This window comes from Lacerta agilis, chromosome 1 (genome assembly GCF_009819535.1).
Source record: "Lacerta agilis isolate rLacAgi1 chromosome 1, rLacAgi1.pri, whole genome shotgun sequence".
Classification (NCBI taxonomy): domain Eukaryota; kingdom Metazoa; phylum Chordata; class Lepidosauria; order Squamata; family Lacertidae; genus Lacerta; species Lacerta agilis.
In genome coordinates, this window is record NC_046312.1 from 95,308,233 (window position 1) to 95,325,406 (window position 17,174).

General features: G+C 40.5%; 1 protein-coding gene across 1 annotated transcript in view; it reads left to right on the plus strand.

Annotated features, from left to right (window-relative positions):
• THSD7B (thrombospondin type 1 domain containing 7B) overlaps positions 1-17,174 on the plus strand; it is a 352,151-nt gene that overhangs the window by 198,177 nt on the left and 136,800 nt on the right. The window contains 3 exon segments of the mRNA XM_033164079.1: positions 9,707-9,901; positions 13,576-13,810; positions 16,502-16,617. Of these exon segments, the coding sequence (XP_033019970.1) occupies positions 9,707-9,901; positions 13,576-13,810; positions 16,502-16,617 (546 nt within the window).

Consider the following 17,174-nt stretch of genomic DNA (forward strand, 5'->3'; position numbering starts at 1 on the left):
AGAATTGCATTTTTTATGCTCCGCTGTGCAACGCACAAACACACTCAAATAATATAAAACTGTCTGTAGGTAGAAAACTTGTCTCTTCAGGGAGCAGGCTGGGCTGAAAACCTTTCTCCATGACGTGCTTCTTGGTGGTGGTTTTTCTTTTCCTGGTAGTCACATGTGTTTGTGTGTACTTAACATAGGACCCATACAAAAGTGTCACCCTCCAGCTGCAACCTGCAGTGGCACTGTCCATTATGTCTACTCATTCAGCTATGTGTATAGACCAGTCAGTGTTAGTTGGGTTGCCTGAACACTGAGTACAATTTGCAAGGTGGAAAGGATCAAGGACAGAAGAGAGATGTTGTCTGTGACAATAGAAGCAGATGAACATTAACTGAAAGCTTCATGGGGATCATAAAGGGTAAAGATACCTTAGTAATGGATTCCCCTCCCCCAAGGTTTTAGTATGTTATGTGATCCAGCCATGAACTGGAACTGAGGAGTGAAAAATGAACAGAACTAAATTTTACACCAAGGTTACATGCCTGGAAAGAATGGTGGGTTGTAAGATAATTAAGGTTCAGAAACTGTGGGATAGGCAGAGATTTATTGCTGATGAATTACAAGAAATTCAGTTTTATCAAGGTTAATTTAAGAAAATGAACAGACATCCATGAAGTGATAATAGCCAAAAGACAATTAGCCACCGTAGAAAGTACCAATGCTTAAAGAGCAGGAATTCAGAGTTAAAGTGACAGGTCATCAATTAAAAAAAAAAAAAAAGACAGACTAAGGCTGCCATGCTAACTCTATTTATCTGCGAGCAAGCCCTATTCAATTCAACAGGATTTACTTCTGAGTAGATGAACATAGCATTGCACTGTGAAAAACCAAGAGCTGGGGAGAGAAATAGGCCAAAGTACTGACATCTTGAAAATACCAACCATGAGGGATAATATATATAAAGAGAACTGTTCAGGAGAATTTGAAAGGGAAAATGAGAGAAAGAAGAATTAAACCAAGTCAAAGCTAAACCTCTCCCCAAAAACAGAAACATTTTATTTATTTATTACTGTCTATTACACTTGCATACCACCATCCAACCAAGTTCTCTTTGTAATTTGCATAAACAATAAAATGCATGTGCAATTCACAATAAACACACAAAACAAAAAAGCCCAGCAAAACAAGTGAAATCAGCATAAAACATAGGAGCTAAAAAAAAGCAGAAAATCAGTGAGTGACATTGGTGCAAAAAAAAAATATATGGAAGCACCTAATTTATGACAAATGAAGACAGAAGATACACTGAACAGCAAAGGAATAGAGGGAACTTCTGTGCAGGTATTTAAACTTAGCTAAGTTAAAAGTGGATTCAGTGAAATGGAGAGCCAGTCTTTTTTTTTTAGGCATGTCTCCAGTTTTACTCTTCTCCTCCTGTGGCTAATTTTCCAGGGCAGCCCCTATTTTTCCCTTAAAAAAAAAAGACCCCAAGATGCAATGTATAGCTAATATCCCCTTTGTGTCTCTCGTCAATTGCCACACCAGATTCTAAGGGCTTTCAAGTGTCTGGACACGTTTGGGGGAAGATTCCCCTTGTGTGGATGTTGTAGCTATAAATCATCTTCTTAGGAATCTCTCATAGGCTCTTGCACAGATTGTGCAGCTGAAGATGAAGAATATGCTTTGGGCAGGAGTTCAGTGAGTAATACTGTGGGTCTGATACTATTAAACAAAACTTAGGAAATATATTTCCTTCCTTTATATTTTGTTTTGTGTGATTTTAATTGAAATTCTTTATGTTCTAATAGTTATCAGACAAGCCCTTTGGATAGACCAAAACTCCCATCTAGTTTTCCATGGGGGACCTGCTAGATTATTCTGGGAATATTGCCAGGCAGGCATAAGGACAATTGCTATCACCAATACTACTACTGATGTCTCTAGAAATTAGTTGGTGGTATAATGCCTCTAAACTTGGGATTCCGTCTAGCCACCTTTGCTAACAGCCACTGATAGATCTATTCTCTGTGAAATTTGTATAACCCCCTTTTAGAACTATGTAAGCTAGTGCCCATAGCTACATATTACAGTTGCAGGTTTTTAAAATTAATTTTGCATTATGTGGAATGACAAAGCCCTGACAATTTTCAACACGCGATTTTTGGCCAGACTTAAATGTTGCACCTAATTAATAGCATGTAAATACATCTCTTGTTTTGCTTTAATTAATTACAGGCTCAAGAAAGATTGTTATCAGGATTGCAGCACTTGGGGAAATATCTTTATTTCCCCTTTCACATAGGTATAAGGCTGCGGGAAGTGGTGTTGGCGATGGGCAATATATTGGCACTAATGGGAACTTTCCCCCAAAGTTTTGTAGGCACACAGGAATATATATAGCACACAACAGGGATAAACCTCCCTTTTGGTGCAGTAATCCCAACAGCAATCTGGAGTCGGAGCAAGAGGGTATACCTGTAATTAACGAGATTTGGGGGTTGAGGGGGAGGCATCTGCACACTATGCATTAAGTCTAGTTTGGTATTTATCTGTTTATTTATCACCGTTCTTTATATGCCACCTTTCAGGATACAAATGCTTCCAATGCAGTTTACAACTAGCATCGCTGCACATTTTAGCACACACCTCCATTAACATGTCACAGGTCATAAAGATCCCTTCCAACAGGCAGCTGGTGGTATATGGCCCTGTGGAGAGGGAAGGGGAAAGGCTTTGGTTATTCCTTCACCTTCTCTCCCCACATGGCAGTTGGTGATACATGGCCCTTTTCGGGGAGGAAAGAGGAGTCTTCCATGTGCTTATCACCTGTTCCCTTGATTCTTGTGTGTGTGTTCTGAAACAGGCATGCAGCTTTATTTCTCCCTTTGTCACACTTAAAGTCTTTACTACTTGTTTTCTGCTTTGTCATTTCCTGCCTTGGCTGTTCTATTATTATTATTTTATTCTCCCTTTCTGTTGCTGGAATAGTGATGGGGCCAAAGCAATTAGATTTACTTATCACCCTGCTGGTTACACTGACAAACTGACAATGCTTCTTACAGAAGTTCTTAACTATGCATTGGCATTAGCGAAAGTCAGTGCCCAGGTAGAAATTTCTGTGAAGCGTGACATAGACCTTCCCGTTGGCTGTGCAGTTCAGTCAGAGGAAAGAAATCTGTACTCAGACGTATTAGCGTTTGATTTGGTGTCTCAACATGGAAAAAAGTCAATGGCAAGATTACGAAGAGCCGAGTACATTTATAGATGGCTGTATCAAATCAATCTTACACTCCTCAGTTCTGGCGTTGTTGTGAAATGTTTAAATGTAACAGTTCCATTAGCTAATTAGATGTCTGGGGAAATACTTTTACCCTGTTAAGCCTATTTATGCTGAAAGATTTGAAATTGCTATTAGTAAGCAGGCAAATGGCAACTTTGATTTCCCCATCTCCTCCCCACTCTTAAAATTTACTACTATCTACTGACATCTTTGTTATAGACAAGTAGTTACTCAAGGTTTATTGGCATTGTTTCCAGAGATTTAAATGAGATATAAAATTTTATAGCAGCATAGTATTTTAATGACTGTTTCATTATTTTACATGGAGGACATGAATGGATAGAAGGAGTAATATTGATGGACAGCATGTCATTAGAAGATACAAAAAAAATTTCTGTGAGTCATTTATGTGCAAATTAGGGTCTTTTGAGTTTGAGGGCTTAGTTGCAGAATTATATATAGTCCAATATCTCCTAGTGTAACAGGGCAAAAGAGAATCTATGTGCCATATATATCCTAGGGAAGATATATTTTGAGATGCTTAGCATAACTTGACTCATCTGCTGGATCAGGAAGTATATCATATGCTTTTATTAGCAGTTATGCAAGTGCTGCTAGGCTCTTGCTCTTACTGCCCTTTATACTTGGAGTGCCCTTTCGGAACACCTTGGAAGTGGCAGTTCCCTCCATATCTTCCTTCCTTCGATACATTCCTCAAAGCCTGCTTCTGCTAAAAAGCCTTTGGTTCAACTTTAAATCTTCATCCCCAACTAGGAATAGAGGAGATTTTGTCCTGTCCACATTTTTAAGTGGACTGACCTATTTCGCACCTCTTGGACTTGTACACAAATCAGGACATAATTATATTATTCACATTTCACAGTTCTCTGAATTTTGTGGTGCAGTTCTCAGCTCAAAAAGGTTTAAAAAACTTTTTGGATAAACTATATTTAGAAATGTGAACATTAAATAAAATACATATTTGAATTGTCATGGGCTGGAAATTGACTGATCCATCTTGACACTGTCCACAACTGTAATGAAGTTTTAAGTATGTGTAGCTGAATTTGTGTGCATGTTTGCCCCCTGTTACACACCCTGGATGCGGGATTGTGTTGTGGTCTAAACCACAGAGTCTAGGGCTTGCCAATAAGAAGGTCAGCAGTTTGAATCCCCGCAAATGGGGTGAGCTCCCATTGCTCAGTCCCTGCTCCTCCCAACCTAGCAGTTTGAAAGCACGTCAAGTGCAAGTAGATAAATAGGTACCGCTCTGGTGGGAAGGTAAATGGCGTTTCCGTGTGCTGCTCTGGTTCACCAGAAGCAGCTTAGTCATGATGGCCACATGACCTGGAACCTATCTGCGGACAAACATCGGCTCCCTCGGCCAGTAAAGTGAGATGAGTGGCACAACCCCAGAGTCGTCCGCGACTGGACTTAATGGTCAGGGGTGCCTTTACCTTTACCTTTTTACCCTTGCTTCTTCTACCATCTTTTAGTCTCTTTGTTTATCAAAATGTAGACTGTAAATCCCTTCAGACAGGAGTAAAAGTAACATTAGATTCTATACTGGCAAATGCAAGTAATGAATGCCTTATTAGTGTTGTATGTAGCAATGTGGCATAATCATGCAGTTGTTGAGCTTTTTTTTAGGATTGAAGTCGCTGAGCTTTTCTTAGGATTTTACCCCAGGACATATACTGCCAGATTAAATCAACCGGAGGCCAGATTAGGCCCCTGAAACAGACTTTGGACATGCCTGGCCATGTTTTTCATGACCCATTAATAGGAAAATGGGTGAGGACCATGTTATGATGAAGTGAGACTGAAAATTGCACAATAAACCTCTCACTGAAACAGTAAGCCTATGACTGACACATTTAACTTATGCGTATTCAGCTTGGCAAAAAAATAAAAACAGGAACAGGCGTATAAGAAAAAAATGCTTTCGCAATCCTACCCACCATTGAACCCGATGTGCTTTGGCTATACACAATCCACCACTCCACATCTGCCTTGACTAAGGATACAACCCAATATTGTACCTGCTGAAGTTGTGACAATTGTTATGAGGAAGGCAAAACCTCCAGATGGGCCCAATTTGTCTGGAAGACAAATCCAACCTTGACCCCAAGTATGGCAAGTGGATGCTTCCATTTTTGTTGTTCAGTCATCTTAGTCGTGTTCGACTCTCCATGGCCCCATGAACCAGAGCATGCCTTGGAAACTCTCACTTTCTTCTCAAAGCTTCTCCCTTTTTTATGTCCAAGGAATTTTCTTGGCAAAATACTGGAGTGGTTTGCCACTTCCTTCTCCATGTGGATCACATGTAGTCAAAGCTCCCTACTATGACCTGTCCGTCTTGGGTGGCCCTGCACGGCATAGCTCATAGCTTCTTGGAGTTATTCAAGCTCCTGTGCCATGACAAGGCAGTGATCCATGAAGCGGGGATGGTTCCATAGCAAGGTCTTAATTGCATTCTGCTCACTCTCAAGCAGAACCTTAGCATAACAAAAAGGGTGGGTGGGGAAGCTGATAGGACAAAATCATGCTTGAACCACTGGAAGCCTATGTGACTGCTGGGGAAGGAAACTGGTGCACACCCCCTGCCCCAGTGCTGCCTCCTCCCACGCCAGGCCACAACCACTGCTGCCTGATGCAGTAATGACCAGGAACTAACATGAAGATGAAATAATCACAGGACAATTAGTTTGGGGTAAAATAGGCCACAATGTTGTTGATTACAGTTTTAAATTGGTCTTTGAGTAGGCGCTGGGTGTGTACCCTGAATCACACAGCCAGACTACTAGTTGATTATTGAGTAGGGTTAATCCCAGGTTAAGGTTCATCCCATAATGTACATCAAATCAGGGCATTCCCTCTCAGATCACCGGGGGGGGGGGGAGTCCAGGCCCCATCTGGGAAGCACACCACTGGACCCTTCTATGGGATACCAATTTGTTAGAATGGGGTGGGGGTGCGAGTCCCAATTCCCACAACTGTCTTTTGGCTTTAGGCATGAACCTCAGAATATAACCCCTGTGTAAGTTGCAGGCTTACTGTATTTCTAGTCTAGTGTGCTATGTTGCAGTTCCAGTCTGTTTTTTTAAACAAAAGATTTCTGTAATTCATTGGGAGAATGGCCCAGACTTACAAACCTTTTCAAAACAAGTGGCCTGCACTTGTTACACATCTGGAAACTTACTTCCCATCATGCTTGAATGGAATTGCTTCAAATCACTTGAGTCCCAAGATCCACTTAATTATATTTTTGTTCAGTAGGATCCAATCTCACTCAGGTGGTTTTAAATATGCCTTGTGGTTGAGAGTCTTTCTTCCCTTTTTTCATACCAAAATATTCAAAATGTTTTCAAGAGTGATAGATTTCCAATTGCATCTCTTAAAAACAAAAGCATATATTTTCCCCAAGGCCAACTTAGGTTCCTCTGCCAGAAGCTATCCGCTGTCTTGTAGGTACCACCCACACAGATCGTGCCAAGTGTTAAATATGGGCAACTCATTCTACTATGAGTGAAAAAGAAGAGATGGAAGTAAGTCTTCTGTCTGCTGTAGACCATAAACCTGACAGGAACTGACTATTTTGTATACTACTTGTAAATAGAGATGGTGAAACAGAACAGATTTTCAAAGTTTAGCTACTTTAAAGTATTGCTGTCTCCTCATCCTACCTTTTCCTTGAAGGACTCCTCACAACCTCCACCTTGACCCCAGTTCTCTGAGATGTGGTAACAACTGCCAAACAGGCAGGATGTCAAAATGCTTGCAAGGACTATAATGCTAGCATGACTTGTGGAGGCAAGCACATAATTGGTGCGCGGTTTAGGAGTTCCTCTTCTCTCCCCAACCCCAAACCCTTAGCTTGCTCAGCTGTCAGCTCAGTGCTGACACACAGAGTGCTGCTACTGAAATGGGCCATTCAGAGAGAATGATTGAATAGAGGTAGATGCACTGAGAGAATCTTTCCAAACCCGTCACAGAAAAGATTGATACTCATTCATGATGAGATGCATTGCTGTAGGAGAGGGATTTTCAAACTTATTCATCTTTCAGCAGGGATACCTGAGGGATTAAGAGGCTGTCCTCATTTAGGAATATGAATGCGGAAATTACTGCTGCACAATTGACAGCTTTAAGCACTTCCACTGACTTCCACTTCCACTCATTTGCAAGCTGGTATATGCTTGAAAGGTAAAGGGACCCCCTGACCATTAGGTCCAGTTGTGTCCAACTCTGGGGTTGCGGCGCTCATCTCGCGTTACTGGCCGAGGGAGCCGGTGTACAGCTTCCAGGTCATGTGGCCAGCATGAAAAAGCCACTTCTGGCGAACCAGAGCAGGACACAGAAATGCCATTTACCTTCCCGCTGGAGCGGTACCTATTTATCTACTTGCACTTTTGACATGCTTTCAAACTGTTAGGTGGGCAGGAGCTGGGACCGAGCAACGGGAGCTCACCCCGTGGCAGGAATTCGAACCACCGACCTTCTGATCAGCAAGCCCTAGGCTCTGTGGTATATGCATGTTGCCCCACAAAAGCAATAGAAACCTTTACCCTCAACTTTATAATTCTTTGCCAGGCAGCTTCATGGTAATCACAACTCTAGTTTCCAGTGACGAGATCGTTTTCGTCTGCAGTTGCAGCTTGATTGCTCCCCCACTCCATGTTTAAATGATTGACCTTGTTGGTTCGGTCTTGGGTTCATTAACGAAAATGAAAGCTTTGCAGGTATCCTAAAAGGAGGAGCATTGAGAGTGGGAATGTTGTTCATAAGGGGTTATAGATTTGAGCTTTTAAAGAATTCAAACATGAGAATCATCCAAGATTCCATAGCCCATGATCAAGTCTCTTTCCCTGCACTTTTTATATATTTGCACATGTGTTAATGTGTACTGTTGTGTCAGAGTGCAGCAAGGGTTATGTTTGACAAACCACAAGTATTTCCATTATCCTTCCAGATTAATACGTGCATTTCTATTAGTGTTGAAGCATATTTTTTTTAAATGAAAGAATTCATTGAATATCTGCTTAAGGCTTGCAGCTCACTAGATATGATTTCCACAACACTTCGTAAATATCAGTTATAGACCAAATATCCAGCTTTTATGAAAATGTTGAAGAAATTCTTCAGCATCTTTTCTAAAGTATACAAAACAGAAGGAAAGAAACTGAGGAAGCCATCTGCTGGTGTGCATAGGGCAAACACAGATGTTTGAAAATAAGAGGGCATCTGGGGTGGAACTAAACATTGGGAGAAATATATGAAGTAATGTTAGCCATGTTCACCCATGAGAAAAATTTTGAAGTACTTGTTAATTAGAACAATGGCCAGTTTGTATTTATTCCCCCTACCAAAGCACATTGTTTGTTTCAACTCAGAATGGAGGTGGAACTGAGTAACAGCTGTTGCATTTGCAGAAACAGGGCTTTAGTCATTATGAGTTTCTTATTTTCCATGAGGCCCAGGTGCAGCCTGAAAGGGCCTCCCTTGAATGTCTGATATCTCCTCTCCCTATTGAAATCCATTTTGTTAATTTGAGCCCAGTTCTCCAATCTGTTAAGGTCATCTTGAATCCTGATTTCATATTCTGTGGCATTAGCTACCCCTCCCAGTTTAGTGTCATCTGAAAATCTAAAGACTATCCCTTCCATTCCTTCATCTAAGTTGTTTGTAAAGATGTTGAACAACAATAGGTCCAGGGTAGAACCCTGCAGCACCCCACTTGTCACTTTCCCCCCAGTGAATGGTCCATGAGGAACAATTCATAAGCACTTTTTGAGTTCAGTCTGTCAACCAGCTACAAATCTACCTAACAGTTACTTTCTCCCTTCCTTCATAACAACTAGTGCAGGTTAAGACATTTCTTAACATGCTGTATATTTTCTTGAAATGCCAGTAGCAGCAAGTTAGGTGCAGTGATGGCATAGGATCATGCAGCATAATGATGTTTGGAAAGTAGGGTTGGTTACATTAGATATCATGAAGAGCAATGGGTCTAAGACATAGGGCTGCCTGTGGCTTGTTTTTCATTTTCCAAATGTCACATGAAAAATAATAAAGTTTTACATATTGTTAATGTGATGCAAGGTGAACAAGAATGTGTCCTCGCACATTCTACAAGAGTCCTCCAATCTAGAACAGGCAGCAGAGGACTCCCACTGGTGGTGTTTCCATAAGAACAAATCCCATAAATCTGGTTATAAAGATCAAAAGAAGCCCATGAGGTTTTGTAATTGAAGAGGGTATGAAGTGCACATGTGAAACATATCTTGGTATCCCTGCTGCAGTACTTCTGTGAACCAATCAAAGTCTTCTCCCTACCATGCATTCATATTGCTACAACTACTCATATATTTTAAACTGGTCATATTCTTAACCCAGGCTTCTTCTTTTTCTCTTCCCATTCTGTGTTGATTTTAGGTGAGGATGTGTCAGGTGATCTCTGTGCAGACTCCCATTCGCCTTCCAAGACCATAACATGTGAAGTACCGTGTGGAATGGACTGTGTTGTGACTGAATGGTCGCAGTGGTCATCTTGTTCTCACTCATGCACCAGTAAAAATGCTGAAGGCAAGCAAAGCAGAACAAGGTCAATACTGGCATTACCAGGAGAAGGTGAACAGCACATCTCTTATGGCTATTTCTTTTTTTTCTTTACAGACTTCCTGTGGCATGGCAAGGTTAGGAACTGTATATACCAGAACCATGGGAGTCTCATTTGGTACTTCCTTATTCATTGAGGATAAGACTTTCCCTCTTGAATGATATGCTTTCAAACTATTTTGTGTCCTTGAACCAGTAACAGACTGCAAATGAGTAACATTACTTTCTTCTGACATGGCTTCAGATATGGCCTGGAATGCTACCACACCAAATATCTGAGGTGGATGTTAAAAACTTGAAGAGCTGTTCTGGAAACTCTGCCTTATACTTTAGCTTTCCTCATGGTTGTATATGTTGAAATTGTGTTATTTTTAATACAACCATAGCGTGTTCTCTCACCAACATTAATCTTCAAAACTTAGCAGCAGATGCATTAGCAGTTGAATAGTGGCCACCTGTGATCAGTTGTTGTTGTTGTTGTTGTTGTTCAGTCGTGCCCGACTCTTCGTGACCCCATGGACCAGAGCACGCCAGGCACGCCTATCTTTCACTGCCTCCCGCAGTTTGGCCAAACTCATGCTAGTCGCTTCGAGAACACTGTCCAACCATCTCATCCTCTGTCATCCCCTTCTCCTTGTGCCCTCCATCTTTCCCAACATCAGGGTCTTTTCTAGGGAGTCTTCTCTTCTCATGAGGTGGTCAAAGTACTGGAGCCTCAACTTCAGGATCTGTCCTTCCAGTGAGCACTCGGGTTCAGTTAAAAACACCCCAAAAAAAATGCAGTTGGGAATGAGCAAAGTTATGAATGCACATGCCTAGGATTATTATATTAACATTTTTTAAAAGAAAAAATATAGCATGCAAATATATGTATATTGCAGTGTGGTGAGGAGTGATTGTGAGTTGTGCCTCCTCAAGGTCATGTATCATTCCACATTTTCCTAGAGAACTGTTTGGATTAGTCCCCAGCCACAGTGAAATAAGAGTAATTAATAATCTTTATCACTTGAAAATAATTTTCACCTACAAAGCTCTGTACAAATATTCATTAATCCATTCTGTTTCCAAATTGTATCTGATAACATTGAAGTCATGAGTTAATGAAGCTTTTTAATATATCAGAATATTTGATTTTTAAACAGATAAATTTACATAGAAAAATTAATTAAATGATGATGCATGTTCCAAATAATATTGACGGTAACTGTAGAGCCATAACTAAAGAAAGCAAACTAAAGACACAGTGGAGGAAACTGTGTTTAGCTAGGGCCAAATATTTTTCTGTGAAAACTTAAGTGTAGCATTAAAAAAATGAATGCATATATTGGAATACTTAAATATTGAATTACACATTAAATATTTCATAGGTTAATTCCTTTATGGGAGCATGGGATAATTAAAGTCTGGAATATGTAATTTCAAGATCATTCCATTTGACTTCAGTGGTGACCTGTTTATTCTACTTCACCCAACTTACGGATTTAGGGAAGGGTAATGTGCTAGCTTTTAATGGCCCCAAATATGTCTGAAAACAGTACAGTGACTGTGGGTTAAACCACAGAGCCTAGGGCTTGCCAGTCAGAAGGTCGGCGGTTCGAATCCCCGCGACGGGGTGAGCTCCCATTGCTCGGTCCCTGCTCCTGCCAACCTAGCAGTTCTAAAGCACCTCAAAGTGCAAGTAGATAAATAGGGACCGCTCCGTCGGGAAGGTAAACGGCATTTCCGTGTGCTGCTCTGGTTAGCCAGAAGCGGCTTTGTCATGCTGGCCACATGACCCGGAAGCTGCCAGTAACGCGAGATGAGCGCCGCAACCCCAGAGTCAGACACGACTGGACCTAATGGTCAAGGGCCCCTTTACCTTTTAATGTGCTAGCTTTTAATGGCCCCAAATATGTCTGAAAACAGTACAGTGACTTTGAAGGTTTAGAAGAGGCAATGAAAAGCAGTTTATGCAGTGTTGCCAATTATTGATAAAGTGCACCAACAGAACAATGCTGGTTAGATCAGGGATTTTTATTGGTGTGAAACTATTTTATATCATAGAATCGTAGAATTGTAGAGTTGGAAGGGATCCTGAGGAATATCTAGTCCAACCTGCTGCATTGCAGGATTATGCAGCTGTCCCATATGGGGATTGAACCTGTGTTGTCAGCACCACACTCTATTCAACTGAACTATATGTTTTTATATTGTGAGTTGCTTCAGGATGCCTCATGGGAAGTGATCCATAAATTAAATTATTATTTCTCTGGTCATTGACTATCTTAGCTGGGGCTGATGAGAATTGGAATCCCACACCTGGAGGGTGCCAGCTTCTTCACCCCTGGACTATAAATTTATACAACCCCTAGGTGAATGCCTATCGTCATTTTGGATTGTTTCAAGATGAATTCTTAGGGATGGAAACACCTTCTGGGTGGCATTCTGGACCACCTTTTTCCCAATTTTTATGCAAAAGGCCACACATAGTACCTTCATGTCTACAATATATGCAGTTTGCACTTTGTTGGTGCAAAATGGCATCAGCTGGGCAGCTTAGGGAATGAAATTTAACAATTTGAACTTTTTTCTCCTCCATAAGAACAACTTAAGAACTTGGAAATTATAGTTTTCCAAAGGGAATTATATCACTAAATTTTTCAATAAGTATGCAGAACAAAGGATGGTTGTATTTCAGTAGGCACTTAATTTACTTGGTGCTGGTCTCTGCCTCCCTTGTTGTAAGTGGTGGTGGTGGTATTGTTTATATGGTCATTTGAACACTCCAGCCTCAGGAAAGCAATGGCAGTAAAGATAAGCTTGTGCATCTATAATTTTCTCCAAGTTTCTATGATGTTTGGTATTTCATAGAACTATAATTAATCACCAGCTAGGGAATTCAGTTTTATCAACTCATACCAAATTCAAAGTTGGCTCTGTGTGGCTCCATTTTCTGCTACATTTTGTAACTTAGCATACAGATTGAAAAATCAACAACAGATCTCATGAGTATTCCACAGAGTATGCATTGGGTCCTGTATCCCAGGGCTGCTACTTGAGGGCAGCAGCTCATTGTAGTGATAACATGCTCAGATCCCAGTCTTAGCTCCATCATGACTGTTGTAATCACTACTCATTGCTACCTCGGTGCTCTTTGTCAGCTTGTATTCTAGAACTGTGTTGGGCAGCCAGTTTTTATTTTTTGGGGGGGGGGGCAGCAAGTTTTGGGTCGTTGCACATGGAATACTGAAATCACTGCCGTGTGTCTCCGAAGCTTAAGTCAATATGCATAGGCTTCCAGAGTGGATGCTTATGACTTATAATAATGTATGGCTCAAATAAAATAAATGGCAATTATGTTATTTGAGCGATACTTGATTATAAGTCATAGGCTCCTTAAACTAGTATCATAAGTTGGGGAAATTGTCCTTTTGTGTGTGACTGAACAAAGCATTGTGCAATACAAGCAACTTCCATTTTGTGCACATTCAAGGCACCTGTGATGGATGACATGTGCACCACTTTTGGCCCCAGAATAGGGCAGGCTTACACGTGCCCCACCAATGCGCGCTATGACCCAGAACACAACCCCCATGCAAATGGGGAGTTACCTGTACTAGTTTTGGAAGGATCCTTTATTGCAGCAGAATGCAACCAGTGTTTTACACACACACACTGCTACACACTGTTGCTTTTATCCTATACAGGTGGAAAGTCATGCCCTCCTAGTCATGCACTAGAAGAATATCGTACATGCAACGAGCACGCTTGCAACCAGATCTACTGGGAAACCTCAGCATGGAGTCCCTGTTCAGAAAACATCTTGGTAACAGCTCTGAATGCTACCATTAACTGGAATGGTGAGCCTACCTGTGGAGTGGGCATTCAGACAAGGAAGGTCTTCTGTGTGAAGAATAATTCTGGCCAGGTCCCAGCCAAAAGGTATCAGAAATGCATGGCACTGGAGACACACCATGTCCCTAGTCTTTGGTTTTTCTTCTTCTAACTTAATTTCCTTCAATTTCCTTGAGACCTAAGAATGTCATTGTAGAAGTTTCAGTTTGCTAAGATGGTATGCAGACCACCACCACATGACGCAGGCGAGTCTTTTCTGGGTACAGCAGAAAATGTTCATTGCTATGTTGATTTTAGTATAGTATAGTATAGTATAGTATAGTATAGTATATGTATGTATGTTATTCGAAACAACATATTTATCCCTATGTATGATTTAACCTTCTGCTTTGCTTTAGAAGCTCAGAGAAGTCAGAAGCACAGTTGTTTCCCTATACATACATATATACATACAATCAAGACATTGCTAATTACTTTCTGCACCGTTAATTAGTCTGGAGAATGACAGCCTAGTTTTAATGCTTGTATCTCTCAGAACAATTCTGCTAAAAATGAGCAGGCTACGTTGAAAGTTAATTAAAATTCTTTAGATTAATGAGATTAATTGAGGAAAGAAATGTCTAGTGCCCGTTGATAACCAGGAAGATTGTCAGCATGAGGTTTTTTTTGTTATTTGCTGTGTCATACACTCTTTCAAGCATATTTTGTTCTTCATCCCTTATGTAGAAGTCTAAGTGAGGGACAATGATCTTCAGTGGCACTCTAAAGCAGTGATGGCCCAATGTGGTGCCTTGTAGATGTTGATGGACTACAACTCCTATCATCCCTTCTGGGTTTACCATACTTGCTTTGGGCCGATGGGAACTGGAGTCCAACAGTATCTGGAGGGCATCTTGTTGACTGCCCCTGCTTTGAAGTGTTTAGGTAGGTCTTGAAAGTTGGAACAGTGTTTAATCGAAAAGAGAAAGTGTTAAAGGAATGCAAATCTGCCTTGTAACGAAGAGGTAGCACAATGTGACTGCAAGTACTGAGATTTCTGAAATTGGAACTTTAACCTATTATGGCTTCAGTGGGGGGAAATGGTTTATACTGGTCACACCATGAGCCAGTTTGACTAATAGTATTAGCAGACCATTGCGGAATCATAGCTGATGGGGCAGCCCTGTATGATCACAGGGATGTGTGTGCACACATGTGCAAGAGAAGGGTGAGCGCAGTGGAGATACTCCAGAACTTATAACAGAAAAATGCAAAGTTTATTGACAAACAAAATACCGATTCTTTAACTAGTTCATTGCTGACTTTTGTATACCAGATATGTACCGTACATCTTTGCAGGATAAGGCTTTTAGCCCTTGCTCCATCAGTAAACTCGGTGTCCTTTATCCTCCTTAACTCATTGAAAGCTTAGGCTGCCTGAGACTTGTGTTTTCCAAGTATAGGTTTCTGAATTTAATCATAATAATGAGCAGGGAAATTGTTTGTGACTAGACCTGCTTATTATATTGCATTTGACTATTTATGAAAATTTGAGCTTCCAGTGATTCTCTAAAAGCTATGGGAAGTGCTTAACCGCAGGGTAACTTTGAGAAGAAGATTTATGTATCTGCATAAATATTCAATTTAGGTTTTGCTGAAGTTATGAAATGTGGATTTTTGCTCCTATTACTTTGAAGGAGGTGGGAGCTAAATTCATTTTCCATTTTACAGACCTCCAAATGGATAGAAAAATGAACAGTTCCTAGAAATAAATTTCAAAGAGATAATGGAAACAAAAATGCATTATATACCAAGAATTCATTTGAGAACAATATACACACTTATTAAAACAATGCATTTCACTGTTTCACTTGGATTAATTTTAAAAACTTTTTGTTTGACGTTATTAAATATTTCACAATAGCAGCTTTGTGACTTATGTTTAACTCCTACCATACTTTGAAAACTGTCAGTGATTAAGGTCCTGATTGTTTTGGAAGTTATATTTCACTTGTGGGTGTTTCTCAAGCAATCTGTCTGCATGGAAATTAAGACTCTGAAAAGCTCGTTCTTTCCTCTCCTTTGTTTTACTGTCCCATTTAGAACAGCTGATCTTTCACAGCATATAGAACTGCCCCCTTTACCTCCCTCTCATAATTCAAATCAGGGATTGCAGACATATGGATTTTATTCATATTTTATATTAGAGTGTTGGGGGAAGGAAACTTTGTAGCCCATCCATCCAGGATTATTAGGCAATAAAGATTAGGACAAAGATGTATAAATGGGAGGAATGGGATAAAAAATTTTTTAGCAGCTATTGGAAGCCTCTCTTTACAAAAAGAACCTGCAAGAGATGGCTGTTTTCTGGATTTTATTTTAAAAGCTAGGACACAGAAAGCAGGGGGGGAAAGTAAATTCAATGTGAACACTTTTCAGGAAGGTGGTGTGTTTGGATTGGATTATAAGACAAGTTAAGTGATGGCTAGTTTTAACCACGATCTGTTCAACAAGCCACCAAGTATGACACAGCTAAACAAATTCCAGCTTATTTCTTCAAAAAATGTGTTTTGTTTTCCAGCTGCTCTTGTCTTGTGCTTATGTATTTCTTGTATCATCTATGAAAACCTATACATGTCTACTTAGACGTAAGGGCTTGTGTATAGTGCGTGTGTATAGTGTGGAGTTCTTTAACAGAGTTCTCTGTTTTATTGCACAGCAGTTATTTTTCCCCCTAAATAATTTTGGGGCTTTCTTAAAGGCAGTTCTCATATGTTACACTTAAAATTGTGTTCTCAGGTGCCCAGAATCCATCCGGCCAGACACAGTCCGCCCATGTTTGCTGCCATGCAAGAAGGATTGTGTCGTGACCCCTTTCAGCGAATGGACACACTGCCCTACCACCTGCCAACGTGGTAAGCTGCTTTAAAAGAGGGATAAAGAAGTTCTGGTCAGAACAAATAAACAATCCCTTATCATATCAGCACAGAAGATAAAGTGATAAGCTTTTGTTTTCCTTTGGATTCAGGTAGTGAGCAATACTATGTACCAGGCACCTTAATCCTATGAATTGGCTTTTGGTGCAGTGGTACTGATGCACGATACTGTAGCTAAAGCATTGGAAGCTGGGAGGAACTCCATAGGTCTGTACCGCTTGCCAGAAACCTCAACCCAGCCTGTGATTTGTTAATGTTAACGTTTTCATCATTAGTTTCTCAGTACTTGCAATCTACTAAACCCTTCACAAAATGTGTTAAGAACACAAGGACCTGGCTACAGATTCACAATTTAGAGCCAAACTAGACATAATAATTTATGGGTCAAATTAACATGCTTATTTATTAAAAAAAAAAAAAAAAACACCACATGTAAATAGCCACAAAGAAGCAGAGCAGCCCTGGAACTATTTATGTCCATCTGATGGTAAGTTGCATCCCTGGTGGAGAAATGACTCTTTAACTCTCTCTTTCTC